This window comes from Dromiciops gliroides, chromosome 1, assembly GCF_019393635.1.
Source record: "Dromiciops gliroides isolate mDroGli1 chromosome 1, mDroGli1.pri, whole genome shotgun sequence".
In the NCBI taxonomy this organism is placed as follows: domain Eukaryota; kingdom Metazoa; phylum Chordata; class Mammalia; order Microbiotheria; family Microbiotheriidae; genus Dromiciops; species Dromiciops gliroides.
This window is the reverse complement of record NC_057861.1, coordinates 546,382,180-546,397,972: the sequence shown is the minus strand read 5'-3', so window position 1 is coordinate 546,397,972 and position 15,793 is coordinate 546,382,180. Positions and strand designations below refer to the sequence as shown.

The 15,793-nt window shown below is 36.0% G+C and overlaps 1 protein-coding gene across 3 annotated transcripts in view; it reads left to right on the top strand.

Moving 5' to 3' along the window:
- IQCK (IQ motif containing K) overlaps positions 1-15,793 on the top strand; it is a 138,272-nt gene that overhangs the window by 38,593 nt on the left and 83,886 nt on the right. For 2 of the 3 annotated variants that reach the window (XM_043978077.1, XM_043978076.1), the window contains exons 5-6: positions 10,835-10,887; positions 11,025-11,102. In XM_043978077.1, coding sequence (XP_043834012.1) covers positions 10,835-10,887; positions 11,025-11,102 — 131 coding nt within the window. The remainder of the gene's footprint in view (positions 1-10,834; positions 10,888-11,024; positions 11,103-15,793) is intronic. The other variant, XM_043978078.1, reaches the window with a different exon arrangement.

The following is a 15,793-nucleotide window of genomic DNA, read 5'->3' as shown; positions in this document are numbered from 1 at the left end:
GGAAGAAATAATAGGAAAAATCCTATTCAAAATACTTACAAAGTACACAATATATCTGGGGGCCAGTTTACCAAAATATGTAGTAAAAGGTATCAGAAAACACTCATCAAAAAACAATCATCATCAACAGCACTGGAAAGTAGGTGATATTATTATCCCCATTTTATGGATGAGGAAACTGAGCTATATTGGTAACTTGATTTTTCCAGGGTCATACAGCTAGTAAGTGTTCGAGACCAGATTTGAACCAGGTCATTGAGACTCCACTATTGTGACAGTGCTCTCTCTATATACTCTGCTAACTGGCTACTATCTCTAGAGATAGCTTAGGGAAGCCTGCTTGTTCCTAATACCCTCATCAAGTATGCCTTCAGTTCATGTACAGATGAACCACATAAAACATTTTTGATAGAGGGGAAAGTAGGTATGGAAGTCAATTGTTATTTATATTCTCTCATTCACCTGTTCTGTTATTAATAAAGTTTGATTTTTTTTGAAGCCTGGTATCTTCTCTGATACCTTGGTATCAGTCCTTCAATGCTCTCATGATTGTATCACCTCAAGTGTGGAAATCCTTTATATTGTTATGGTTCAGCTTTGTTCTCTTTAATGCTGTTCTCTCTGATCTATAAGGATCTCAAGAACTGTGATGTTAGGTATCCAAGTATGTTGTTTTCACTACTCTTGATGAAGAAAACCATTTGTTAAAATGGCTTTGCAAATATTTACAGATTTATTTTGTTTGTAGTGTATCTTTGATTTTCATCCCTAAATGCCCATAGGATGACTTTGATTAGTTGGCTATATCACCAAGCTTTCTTTATGCTGGTTTTGCCTTCCACTTCTTCCCTTTGCTTTATAAAACTTTGCTCTTAAATGTTCATCATCTTTCTTCAAAAGATTTTACGGACAAGCTTCTAATCTAACTTGATGTTGCCGTTAGTGGCTATTTTTCTCCATTTGTCAAGGAAGTCAAATTTGCCAACTAATGCACTTTCTGGGTACTTTTGGTCATTAATTTCCAGTGGTTTAACATCTGAATGAAAATCTATTGTCAGTGAAATTTCTGTTCTCCATTTTCTATTTTTGAATGTCAATAAATTGTTTAAATAATTAAGGGTTAAATCTTTTAAAATTGAATGCCATATTGCTTTCTTATTTTTTGTTTGTTTGTTTTTTTTTTTTAGTGAGGCAATTGGGGTTAAGTGACTTGCCCTGGGTCACACAGCTAGTAAGTGTTAAGTGTCTGAGGCCAGATTTGAACTCAGGTACTCCTGAATCCAGGGCCGGTACTCTATCTACTGCGCCACCTAGCTGCCCCATATTGCTTTCTTATTATAATACTTTATCCTTATTATAAGTTCTGATCTTAGCTCTGATGAGTATAGTCTCACTGGGAACAAAGAACTGACTCAGGGTTGACTCTAAAATGCAGAAAAAAGTCTTTTTCTGTCTGTTAAAATGTCAGTTTCATCCTTTGTGATTTCATTTGGTGTTTACCTAAAAGTCACTGTCTAATTCTTGACATGTTTTGTTTTGTTTTGTTTTGTTTTGTTTTGAAGAAAGTATTTGTAACATAGAGGTGTGAGGCTTCTTTCTATATCATCTACAAGGCTTTTTCTTCTTTGATTTTTTCTCCTGAATCATACTTTCTCCACTACTTCACATTTTCCCATATTTTAATTGAAGTCACCCAGTATCAGAGTGTACGTTGTTTTGATTTGGAAGGTCTTACAAAATCATTGATTTAAAGCTGGAAGGAACTTTAGAAATCATTGAGTAAAATCCTCTTATTTTATACATAAGGAAACTGAGGCACAAAGAGGTTAAATATCTTGTCCAGGTTAAAATAACTAGTAAGTGTCTGAGGTAAATTTGAACTCAGGTCTTTCTGACTCCAAGTTCAGGGCCCTCTACACTATGCTACCTACCTGCCTCTATCAAATTCCTTATAGAATTTCTCTATCACTTAATCATTCTCAGGAACCAATGTTGGTGAATAAGCTGCACTTTTTTTAATGTTGGTCTTTGTGCAAATGCTTATCACTAATAGGTGATAACCAAATAACCCATGAAACAACATTTTTCATAGCTTTGGTGCATACAACAAAATTTTCTCTGCTAACTTCTTTTGTTGCATCTCCAAGGAGTTTCTGTGAGCTATTCTTCTATTTAGCTGACCTCTTTGTTTTTTCTGGTTTGTTTACAGCAAAAATGCCAATATTGATATTTTTGAGCTAAGGGTACTAAGAATCCAAATGGATATTCTTCCTAAATACAAAAGAACAATATCATAAACAAAATGAGAGGGAAATGGTGGTACTTTTCACATGATGACTGTAAAAAGAATTCTTAAACAGTGGGTGGAGAAGATCATGAAAGATAAAGTAGATCACTTCAGTTACCTTATAAGTATTTAGGGGAATCTTTGAACTTATTAAGATTTATGGGTTTTATTATTATGATGTCCATAGTTCAGTCATTTAGTTATCATTTGGGGCGGGGACTGTTAAGTGACTTGCCCAGGATCACACAAGTTTATTTTATTTCCTGCTACTTTATTGAGGTTATTGTTTAAAAACATTTTAGTTGAATTTATAGGGTTATCTAAGGTATCTGAGGTAGAATTTTAACTTAGGTCCTCCAGATTCCAGGGCTAATGCTCTATCCACAGTATCACCCAGTTTCTTCTAGTTATCATTTTTTCAATTGGATCTACATTGGGATTCCTTCTTCCTCTCAGAATAGTTTCTATTTGCTTCTTGATCCTCTTTTCTGGGATGGAATTATGTAGTCAGTTTCTAGTTGTTGGTTTTTTGTGTTTTTTTTTTTGTCACTGTTCTTGAGTCATTTTTCTCCTTTAGTCATGTCTGGCAGAAAAGTCCATCTATTTGATACCAAATGCTGACTGAATTGGCACCCCTCCTTTATTTATACTCTTGGATTCTAATATTGCTATTTTCCTTGTTTAATATACAATTGTTCTTTGTTTCTAGTTCGTTGTTTTTCATCCTTGATTCATATTTCCTTGTTCCTAAGTCTTTCATCCAGGATTCTTCTTCTTGTCTTTGCAACTCGGCTGTGGGCAGCTTCTCTATTGATCTTGATTACTATATATTTATCCAAGTTATATAAACCTCTTAGCACACACCACCTTAATGTCTTTCTCTTTGCTTTTCTTCCCTACCGTTTCTCCTATCTCCTCTCCTCTCTGTTCATTTGTTTTCCTTTCTCTCTTGCAGCCACCCAGCAGACAGTTTTTAAGCTAAACAACTGAACAATATCCTCACTGTTCCTGCATGCCTAAGTATGCATAACACGTCTAAGTTTATCCAGAACGGAAGGACAACACGATTTCTTCCATTTTATTTCTTTGCATCAAAAGTGATTAAATCTGTCTGCATTGCACTCATATGTAAGATGATTTAACTATTTAAAAAGTGCATATAATAGATCAACAGACACTGTGTTCCCTGTGAAGAATGAATCTTTATAACAAAATGTTGCTATAAATGCCAACAGGAACAGTGCTGCTTTTGTAAGAAGAAAGAGATACTTTCAGTAGACATACAATTGTTGTTTTGTTTAAATTTTAATAAAGCCATTTATTCTGGTGACATATTTTTATTACTGTGCAAGTATTTTCTTATTTTTATTAAGAATACAACTTTTGATCTTGAAATCCAGCACAATGTTTTATGGTCCAATACATTTTGATTTTATTATCTTATAAACAGCATTTCCCTCAAAAAAAGCTTTTGGTGGTTCAGTTAAATTCAACGAACATTTATTAAGTGCCAACCATGTTTAAGGCACTTTGAAGACACTGGGAGTCCAAAACATGGACTATTTTATTTGTTTATGTAATACAGTAGCTACACAGATAATTGTAGTACAAGAAAAGGAATGATGTAGGCAAATGAGGGATTTAAACAAAGTGCTCTAGGAATATTGGAGGAAGAAGGGAATTCTTTTAATTGAGAGAATAAAGAAAAGCAACTGAACAAAGTGGCACCTGAGTGGAGACTTAAAGGAAGATAAGGATTCAGAAGTGGGGAAAGGAAGAGTAGGTCTGTTATTGTCATAGAGGACAACCTATGTGAATGCACAGAGGGAGAGATGCTATTGAATTTAGGGAATAGCAAATTGTTCTGTTTGGTTGGAATGTAGTATATGTGAGGAGGAATTATGTGAAATAAGTCTAGGAAGGTTGATTGAAAAGAAATTATGGGGGCTACTGGGTGGTGCAGTTGGATAGGGTGCTGGCCCTGGATTCAGGAGGACCTGAGTTCAGATCCGGCCTCAGACACTTGACACTTACTAGCTGTGTGACCCTGGGTAAGTCACTTAACCCTCATTGCCCAACCCCTCCCCCTAAAAAAGCAAATTATGGGGGTCTTTAAATGCCAGATTAAACAGCATTTTACTCAGAAGCAGTTGGTAGCTGCTCCTACATAAAGATTTTTGAGCTAAATAGCCCCTCCAATATTTCTCATTTTCCTTTTCAGCACAGCACAGTACCTGGCACATAGTAGGTGCTTAATAAATATTTGTTGATTGATTTTTATGTCATCTTTGCCAATATGATAAGTGCAAGATGGAACCTCAGAGTTGTTTTAATTTACATTTCTCTTATTATTTGTGTTCTGGGGCATTTAAAATATTTTTGTTGTTGGCTCTTGTTTCTTCTTTTGAGAACTGCCTTTTCTCATTTTTTGGCCATTTATCTATTGGGGAATAGATTTTATTCTTACATATTTAAAATGATCCCCTATATGTGTTATATATCAGATTTTTATAAGAGAAGTGTGCTGCAAAACTTTCCCTTAGTTAACTGGTTTTCTTCTCATTCTAAACATTTGATTTTGTTTGCACAAAAACTTTTCAATTTTATGTAATCAAAATGATCAGTTTTATCTCCTGTGATCCTTTCAATCCCTTTTTTGTTCAAGAATCCTCTCTCTTCTCAGTTGGGAGAAGTGAGAAGACAGTCATAGGGTTTCCCCATAAAATGAAAGAAAAAGAAAAGGAAAAAATAAGGTCATTGAAGCATTTTTTAAATCCACAGAAGGGGGGGATGTTATTCAGTAAGGTTTACGTCCCTACACGGGAAGATAATACTTATAACTCTTGAGAACCGTATCTCTGTTTGGGCAGACAAAAGGAGTATACATAGAGGGTATAAATATAAATTGTCTTTGATGTGATGATATAAAGAAAATTAAGGGGTAAAAAATGTAGCATATAGGGAGAAGAGAAAAGGGGAGGTAGAATGGGGTTAATTACATCATATGAAGAAGCGCAAAAAACCCCATTACAATAGAGGGAAAGAAGGGAGGGGTGAACATTGTTTCAACTTTACTCTCATCAGATTTGGTTCAAAGAGGGAATAACATATATGCTCATTTGGATAAAGAAATTTAGCTTGTTCTTTAGGGAAGTAAAAGGGTTAGGGGAGAAGGGGGGCACTGATAGAAGGGAGGACAGATTGGGGGAGGCAGGGGTCAGAAGCAAAATGCTGGTGAGGAGGAATAGGGTGAAAGAAGGGAAAAAAGTACAAAGGGGGTAGATAGGATGGAGGGAAATAGACAGTTAGTAATAATAAATGTGAATGTGAATAGGATGAACTCTGCCATAAAATGGAAGCGAATAGTAGAGTGGATTAAAAACCAGAATCCTACAATATGCCGTTTACAAAAAACACATTTGAAGCAGAGAGATACACACAGAGTAAAAGTAAAAGGTTGTAGCAGAATATATTATGCTTCAGCTGAAGTAAAAAAAGCAGGGGTAGCAGTCCTTATCTCAGACAAAGCAAAGGCAAAAATAGATCTAATTAAAAGAGATAAGGAAGGAAACTACATCTTGCTAAAAGGTACAATAGATAATGAAGTAATATCAATACAAAAAGTCCACAGAAGGGACTATGAGGAAGTTCCAGAAGGATCATCAATGAGCAGGATAGCTTTAATGTTACATGTTTAAAAAAAAAAGATAGCAAACTGTATGTAATAGATATTTGTAGGTTCATATGTAATCCCCTTGGTTGTTTATGACACTGAATCTGCAAATTAGGTAGTATTTCCATTTTTATTATATTAGTATGACTCAACCATAAGCAATGAATAACTCAAATTAGTTCAGTTTTCCTTTCTTTCTATAAAGTATTTTTTGTAGCTACCATCATACAATTCCTGTGTGTGTTTTAGTAGGGTGATTCTGATATTTTACGCATTCTGTAGTTGGTTTGGGTTTTTTTAATAGATTTTATTTCTTTATCTCTTCCTGTTAGGTTTTGTTTGTACAAAAGGATGATGATTTATGTAAGTTTATTTTATTTCCTGCTACTTTATTGAGGTTATTGTTTAAAAACATTTTAGTTGAATTTATAGGGTTATCTAAGTTTTAAACCATCTTATCATTTGCAAAAGTAGTCTTTTTATTCTTTCTTGCCTATGTGTTTTCTTATCTTATTGTTCTAGTTAGTATTTTTAGAAATGTATCAAATAATAGTGGCAACAATGGAATCCTTCCGTTACTTCTAGTATTTCTGTAAAGAACTCTAGTGTTTCTCCATTATAGATAATACTTGGTTTTAGATATCATAATAAGAAAAGGCCATTTAATTTATGTTTTAACTTTAAAAATTATAATGGACACTGTATTGTGTCAAAAGCATTTTCTGCATCTGTTGTTATAATCATGATTTTAGTACTTTAGTTATTAAAATGGTCTATTTTGCTAATAAGTTTCCTAATATTGAACAAATATTGCATTGCTGGTATAAATTCATCTTGTCATAGTGTATGATCTTTTAAATAGATTTTTTTCTCTGTGTTTTATTTCCTGCTAGTTTAGGTATTAGGACCATAGTTGTTTCATCCTGTAAGAGTTTGGTAGGAGGCTTTCTTTCTCTCTTTTTGTTAAAAATAATAGATTTTCTCCTAAGGACTGCTTTGGTGGCATCCCAAAAATTTGGTATGTTGTCTCATTGTTGCTATTTCCTCGACAAAATTATCTATTGTTTTTGTGATTTGTTCTTTGACCCACATATTCTTTAGTGTGATAGTATTTAGTCTTTATTGAATACTTTCTTCAACTGTCCTTATTTGATTATAATTTTTATTTTGTTGTGGTCAGCAAATGATGTTTAATATTTTTGCTTTGCCACATTTGTTGTGAGATTTTTATGCACAATAGTTGGTCAAAAGGAGTAGAATGTGATTAAAACAGTCTCCTCAGAAAGCTACTCTTAACTGATTTACAAACCCATCTCTTGCTAGAACTGTCTCAGGCTCAGTGGGTTTAGGTATGGTTCCACTTTGGGGAAGCTATAAAAATACATTTCAATAAAATTTTCTTTTGCTCTCAGTCCAAGTTTTGTGCCAAGGAATGCCTCTCAGCAGTAATAGAATCTATCAATCTCCCTCTATACATCACCGACCATAACTTGGATATATTTAATCTTCCAGAGACGCATACAAATCAGAAGGACAGGGGAACAAACATTTAAGTGCCTACTCTGTGCCAGGCACTGTGCTAAGTACTATACAATATTTTCTCATTCGATCCTTGCAACAACCCTGGGAGGGAGTTGCTATTATTATCCCTGCTTTGCAGTTGAGGAAACTGAGGCACATAGAGTTTGTGACTTGTCTGGGGTCACACAGCTCCTGAGTGTCAGAGGCTGAATTTCAATTCAGGTCTTCCTGACTCCAAGTCCAGCACTTTCTACATTGCACCACTTAGCTGCCAGTAGAACATCAATGAATGTTGTCCTAGAGAAACCAGTTTTCTTTTGAAACAGATGGCAACATAGTCACCAAACTCTTAAAAGGCAGAGATTTGAAAGACATAGTCACCTTTCCCTTGAGAGAGCAGGGGTAGGAAGAGGGGAAGGTTGAAGAAGGAAGACAAAGGATGAGACTTGGGATCCCCATCTCTGGTCTCCTCTCCTAGCCATACATTCTGTTTGGACATCTTTGTGTTCGCTCCTTGTTCTGTAGACTGCTGTGTGTCTCTCATGCTTCCCGTGCTTGGGGCTGAAGGATGGCAGCGGGATCTGCCCTGTCTGCCTGTGCCGGCAGGTGTTCAGTTCTGAACTGCTGTGACATCAACAGCAACACTGCCTCCTCTGACTGTAATGGCTTCTTTCTTTCCGGCAGCTGTTGGTCTTCAGTGTCCACATACAGTCATGGGAATCTCCTTACTAGAAAGGAACCTTTAAACTTACATTTTGTTTGATCAAGTCAAATACTTAAAAGAAAACATAACGGAAAACAACTGCAGCAGTGTTTGTATTCTCTTTATCTTTTTGTTTACTCCATGATGCTACAGAGGTGATCTGCTACAGAAAATAAGTTGTGAAAGTCTACCAATAACCACTTCTTATTTTCAAAGGTACATTTGATTCATGTGTAAATAATTTTCATAAAAATTTCATAAAGATGAGAAAGTAAGTATTTCTTCTATACATTGATGTTCACTTGACCATCCTTTTTGGGTAATTCCATGTATTTGGTATAAGATCATAAGATCACCATTCTGGAAAGCAATTTGCAGCCATGCCCAACAGTCTTTAAAACTGTGCATACCCTTGGAGCCAGCAATGCCACTACTAGGTCTGTATCCCGAAGAGATTTTTAAAAAGGGAAAGGGCCCATTTGTAGACAGATATTTATAGCAGTTCTTTCTGTGGAGGCAAAGAATTAGAAATTGAGGGAATGCTCATCAATTGGGAAATGGCTGAACAGGTTGTATATGATTGTAATGGAATACTCTTGTGCTATAAGAAATGACAAGTAGGATGATTTCAGAAAAAAACTGGAAAGACATGAACTGATGCAAAGTGAAGTGAGCAGAACTAGGAGAACATCGTAGACAGAAACAATATTTTATGATGATCCACTGTGAATGACTTTACTATTCTCAGCAATACAATGAACCAGTCTAATTCCAAAAGATTCATGATGAAAAATGCTATTCACCTCTAGAGAAAAAACTGAAGGAGTCTGAATGTAGATTGAAGCATACTATTTTTCACTTAATTTTTTTCATGTTTTTTTGTCTGTGTTTTATTTCACAACATGACTAATATGAAAATATGTTTTGCATGATTGCACTTGTATAACCTGTATCAACCGGCTTCCTTCTCAGGGAAGAAGATTTGGAATTCAAATTTTTAAAAAAGAATGTTAAAAATTATTTCTACCCATAACTGGGAAAATAAAATATTATTTAAAAATAATATTATAAAATCAGAGATATGTGGCTAGAAGAGACCACAGAGTTCCAACTCCCTCACTTACAGATAAGGAAACTGAGGCTCAGAGAGGTAAAATAAGTTGCCCTAGTTAAACAAGAACTCAATGGCAGAGCATGGATTTAAAACCAAATTCTCTGACTCTCAAGTCCAGCACTTCAAACTCAGTGTTCTCTCTACTATGCTCTGCTGCCATCGTCTTCCTATACTTAAAAATCTTTAGTTACTAATATGGGAGTCATATAAAAATCAACTATTTGTAAAGCAAGACAAAATCAATATCAAGTTAGAAGGATAAAGATGAGAGGCAGGCAACATAAATAATTGCAAAAGCTTTAACCTGTTCTATTTAAATAATCCATCACTGCCAAAAACTAAGTAATGAAAAAAGACAAACAAAACCCAAACAAAACTTGGCTTCATCATCATTTTCTGCATAATTTTAACCAACATAAAATAATAGCTAGAATGATGAGGCCAAATAAATCTAGAAACCACCTGTCTTAGGCCACAAATATTTCATCTCCTTGCCAAGTAGAAAGAGATGGCAGTCAAGGGCAACATTGACTTAGAATACAAAGTTAAATGTAAAACATAATGAAGGAGGATGATAGAATATTATGAGTGGTATACTGCTAATAAACCTATATCCAAAGAGAGCAAAGAAAGAAGAAAGGTCCTTTATGTATAAAAATATGTAGAGCAGCAATTTTTGTAGAGACAAAGAAGTGGAAACTAAGGGAGTGCCCATAATTTGGGAAATGTTTGAACAAATTATGGTTTATAAATGTAATAGTATACTATTGTTTTGTAAGAAATGATGAAAGATGTTTTCAGAGAAACCAGGGAAGACTTGTATGAACTGGCACAGAGCAAAGTGGAAACAGAACAGTTTATACAATAGCAACAACCTTGTAAAAAAATGAACAATTTTCAAAGATTTAAAAACTCTGATCAAAGCAATGGTTTTGGAGGGCTAATGATAAAGAATTTTACCTGCCTCCTGACAGAGACATGATGCACTTAATGGTGTAAACTAAAAGATACATTTTTTGGATGTGTCTGGTATGTGAATTTGTTTGGCTTGACCATGCATATTTGTTACAAAGATTTTATTTTTCTCTTTTTTCTCCCAGTGGAGAAAGAAGTGGGAGAGAAATTAAATGCTCAATTATTGAAAAAAAAAATCAACAAACAAAATAGATGTTTGTTGAATTGAATCAAATTACCTTAATATCTTGTTTAGAACCCCCCCCCCTTTTTTATAAAAACAGCTTTTGGGGAAAAAAAGAATTGAGCATGGTTGCTCAGTAAAAAGCTTCATAGTCTGAATTTTTAAAAAATACCAATTCAGTTCAGGAAATGTTTTTACTTAGACTTAGCTCTGTAAGTCTTAAACATTTTATAGTTCATTTAAGCTCTGCTGCTGACTAGTACTTAACAAAACCAAAGTAGACACTCATGCATATTTCATCTAACAAAAGCAATCAATTAGCCTCTCTTCCTCTGCACTTTATAGACATGTAATCAATCACAATAGGTACATAATGTGAAACTCTCTTCTCTCTTCAGCGGAAAAAAACAAAATTTATTGCCTGTGATTTTCTGACTGAGTGGTTATACAAGTAAGTTCTTTATCTTTTTGAATATTCAGCATCCCTAATATTTCAGCGATGTTAATTTGTAATGTGAATTGTAACAATTAAGATGAATACTTGTTTGTTTTTTTCATTTCAAACATATATTATGGCATAATGATCAGCCAGAATCCAAAGAGGATAGATGAGCCATTCACAGAATTCTTCTCAATTCCATTTGTGGCAGATTGGCTAAAGATTCAGTAAGTACTGTCAGATATCTTTTTGAGTAACTTATGCCTAATTGTAAAGTGGTACTAAAGCTAACTCTCTAATTTAGATGAACTAGCTGCTAAAATTCAATTAGGTTCCCAAATCAGTTGTATTTGTTTCTTTACTTCTTTGAGTTTATTTTAATAAAGTCTAAGCATACCTATATACTTTTCAGTAAGCATTTATTAAGTATCTACTGTGTACTAGGCACCATGCCAAGCACTGGGGATACAAAGAAAGGTAAAAGATAGTCCTTGCTCTTGAGGAGTTCACAATCCAATGGGGGAGACAACAAGCAAACAAATATGTACAGACAAGTTACATACAAGATAAATAGGAAATAATGAAGAGAGGCAAGGCACTAGAATTAAGAGGGATTTGGAAAGCCTCCCATAGAATGTAAAATTTTAGCTGGGACTTGAAGGAAGCCAGGGAAGCTGAGAGGTGGAGATGAGAAAGGAGAGCAATCCAGGCATGAGGGACATCCAGAGAAAGTGCCCGGAGCAGAGGGATGGCATGGAATGGGAAGGAGGCCATTATCATTGGGTTGAAGAGTAAGTGGAATGGGGCGGCTAGGTGGAAAAGTGGATAGAGCACCGGCCCTGGAGTCAGGAGGACCTAGGTTCAAATCTGGCCTCAGACACTTAACATTTACTAGCTGTGTGACCCTGGGCAAGTCACTTAACCCCAATTGCCACACACCCCCCCAAAATTAAATAAATGGAGGAAGTATAAGGGATGAGAAGACTGGAAAGGGGGGGTGGCCTAGGTTATGAAGGGTTTTGAATGCCAAGGAGAGGATTTTGCATAAGATCTTACAGGTGCTACTCTAATTTATTACATAAGAAAGACTTTTTAAAATGAAATACAAAGCAACTTTTGAACTTTATGTTAACTGATGCATCTTCTCAGTATATTTGCATATAAACCTGTATTTCTAAATCATAGGTGGCATAAAGATAGATAGATCATTGACAAACCTAGAGAAATAATAAGTCCTGAGTATCTTGCTTTGATGTATTTTTCACATATGGTCTTTTTCTTCCCTCTTTATTTTATGGATAGGGACATTGAAGGGATAAAGTTGCTAAACAGCACTTGTACCCTCATTTAATCGCAAAGTTCGACTTAGAACCATGATAACCCTTTTTTCCTGCCTTTGCATAATAATTTATTGATACTGGTATCTTTGCTGATTTGGTTAGATCATTAGTTGACACTTATAAGATTCAGATATGTAAAATAATTTGTATTCAGCTATCTCTTGAAGTCTCAGGATTAAGAACAACCAAAAGCCACCCCCACCATATTTTAAGTCTAGAACTTAATCTGAGTCTAACTTGTAGTGTAGAGTTCTCTCTGGGTTCTTGAAGGTTCTATATTACTAATGGAGTAAAAATTCCCTCAAGTACTAATTAGTCTATTCACAGACTATGGTCTTGTATTTCCTGTTCAGAGGCGGGCCTAGCTAAAATTAGAGTCTCATTAGGTTTATAAGTCATCATTACAGAGATTGCTTCTTCCTTGCCCTATCACTGGGTACCTCTGGCACTCTCCTCTACCAGTTATCTATTGTTAGTTTCCTTCTATGGATTGTCTTTCCCTGTTAGAGTAAAAGCTCCTTGAGAAGAGGGGTTCTCTTTCCTTTTTCTTTGTATCCCCAGTGCTTAGCACATTACCTGGTACATAGCAGATACTTAATAACTGCTAATCATATCATATATGGCAGGTCCTGTGGTAGACACTGGAGATACAAGTAAAAATGAATGAAACAATCCCTACCCTCAAGGAGCTTACATTCTACAGGGAAGACAACAAGTACATATATATATATAATAAAAATTAAGAAAAATGCAAAATAAATACAAAGTATTTAAACATAATGTATTTATGTTTAAGAAAACATGATTGAATCTGCACTTAATGAGAAACACATTAGTAGATGGGAGTGGGGAGAAACTTGTGGTAGGGAGACCAGTTAGGCAATAGTAAGACTGGTGAGAGCCTAAACTAAGATGATGGCTGTGTGAGTAGAGGGAAGACATTGGATGCAAGAGATGTTGTAGAGTAAAAATGGTAAGACCTAGTAATTGTCTGGATCTGTAGGGTGAGGGAGACTGAAGATTGAGGATAATGCCAAGGTTATGAACCTGGGAGATTAGAAGAATGGTGGTACCATCAACAGAAATAAGGAAGTCTGGAAGACTGGAGGGTTTGAAGAGAAAGATCATGAGTTCAATTTTAGACATGGTAAGCTGGAAATATCTCCAAGATATCCAGTTTGAAATGTCTAAAAGCCAGTTGATTAAATGGGACTGAAGCTCAGAGGAGAGATTAGGTTTGGTTATATAAACGTGTGATTCACTGGCATAGGAATGATAATTAAGCTCATGGATGCTGATGAAGTCACTAAGAAAGAGAATGTAGAGAGAGAAGCGAGCCTACTGTGTATTAGGTAGTATGCTAGATAATGGAGATACAAAGACAAAAACTGAAAGAGTTCCTGCCCTCATGGACCTTACATCATTTTGCAAACAGGTACAAAATGATTTATCCAAGGACACGCTCTGAATGGGCTACAGAACCAGATTATACCTTAGTTCTTCTGGGTCCCAGTCTAGTGTTCAGACAGTCAGTCAATAAACTTTTTTTTTTGGGGGGGGTGAGGCAATTGGGGTTGAGTGACTTGCCCAGGGTCATATAGCTAGTAAGTCTCAAATATCTGAGGCTGGATTTGAACTCAGGTCCTCCTGAATCCAGGGCCGGTGCTTTTATTCACTGTGCCACCTAGCTGCCCCCCTTTCCCAACTCTTAATTCTAATGCCCTCCTCATAATTATTTCCTATTTATCCTATCTATAGTTTATTTGTACATTATTTGTTTGCTTGTTGTCTCCCCCATTGGACTGTGAGCTATTGAGTGTAGGAATGTCTTTTGCCTCTTTTTGTATCCATAGTACCTTCAGTGAAGTAGGTGCTTAATAAATGCTTATTGAAGGGGCAGCTAGGTGGCACGGTGAATAAAAGCACCGGCCCTGGATTCAGGAGGATCTGAGTTCAAATCTGGCCTCAGACACTTGATACTTACTAGCTGTGTGACCCTGGGCAAGTCACTTAACCCTCATTGCCCTGCCCGCCCCCCCCCCCAAAAAAAAAGAGTTGGGAAAGGCTTCCCATAGAAGATGAGACTTTAGTTGTGACTTAAAGAAAGCCAGGGAAATTAGTAGACAGAGAGGAGGAGGGAGAACATTCCAGGCATGTGGGACAGCCAGAGAAAATGCCCAAAGCCAAGAGATGAAGTGTCTTGTTCATGGAACGGGTCTTTTACATTCTTCTCCCTGCTGTTTTCTGTAGAGTTCATTTTAATTTAGACCAGCCTCAAGTCATGTCAACCAATGGAATTGAATGGATGCTAACCAATTAGCTTTGATCAGTGTATAATGACCCACCTCTGTCAAAAGAGGATAAAACCCTTGGCCACACCAGGAGCTCGCTCTTTGGCTCCCGCTTAGCTCTTGGCTGGCACTTGGCTCTCTCTCTGGACATACTCTTGGCTTGGCTCTCCCTCTTAGGACAGTAGGTCTTGTGAACTCCCTTGGGTCTCCTTGAGACCAGATAGAGACATCATGGGTCTTTTGGTGCTTTTCTTCTGCTCACACTAACTACCATGCTGAGGCTCTGTCCCTGCTTTTTTTACCATGTCAACCCTTTACTGATATATTATATATATTTTTGGGGGGGTTTTTTTTTGGTGAGGCAATTGGGGTTAAGTGACTTGCCCAAGGTCACACAGCTAGTACGTGTTAAGTGTCTGAGGCTGGATTTGAACTCAGGTACTCTTGACTCCAGGGCCAGTTCTCTATCTACTGTGCCACCTAGTTGCCCCTCTACTGATATATTATATTAATAAACATAATATGCTTAACCAAAACTGATCTCTATAGCTATAGTGATTAATTTTTAAAAAACAATTTTAGCTTAATTAATTATAAAACACAATGATATTTCTTATAGCTAGAACATTACTTCATATCTTCTATATGCTTTGCTCCTAATTGCACAACCCAGTTCCAAGCTCATTTTGTACTACAGATGGGAGCAGCTAGCTAGAAGTTTTGAAACCATTGAATATAATCTTTAGGTTGAGTAAAATTTAGTTTTCCTTATGGGTCAAAAACAATAGACTTGAGATTGGTCTAGATTCACTTGCAGAAAAACAGGCACAAAGTTCAAAGGGCTACTGCTGGCTTTCTAATCTCACATCCCAAGGGATAAGATTCATGAAAGACATTGTTAAAAGTAAGAACTTCAATGAAACAAAAAACGGGTTTTAGAAGAAAGAAGAAAGATCACTCATGGTGAAATGGCTTTCCAGCCAAGTCCTCTGCTGTAAGACAGGACTTTTGTATCACACAGTCATTTTAAAAAAACAAACCAAAATATGGAGGCAAAAATTTAAAACAACACTTTCCAAATTAGGACAAGCCCATCACAGTGATAACATCCTTGTGTTCAGTTCTGTAACAGCAGGGAAATATCTTGGGCTTTCAGTATCACAAATGAAACCATATATATTAAAGATATTCTTTCCTCTAAAATTCCATAATTGAAGTTTCAGAGTAAGACATCAGACTATCATGCAGCATTGATGAAAAAAATTTAGAAGATTGGTCTAGTTGTGT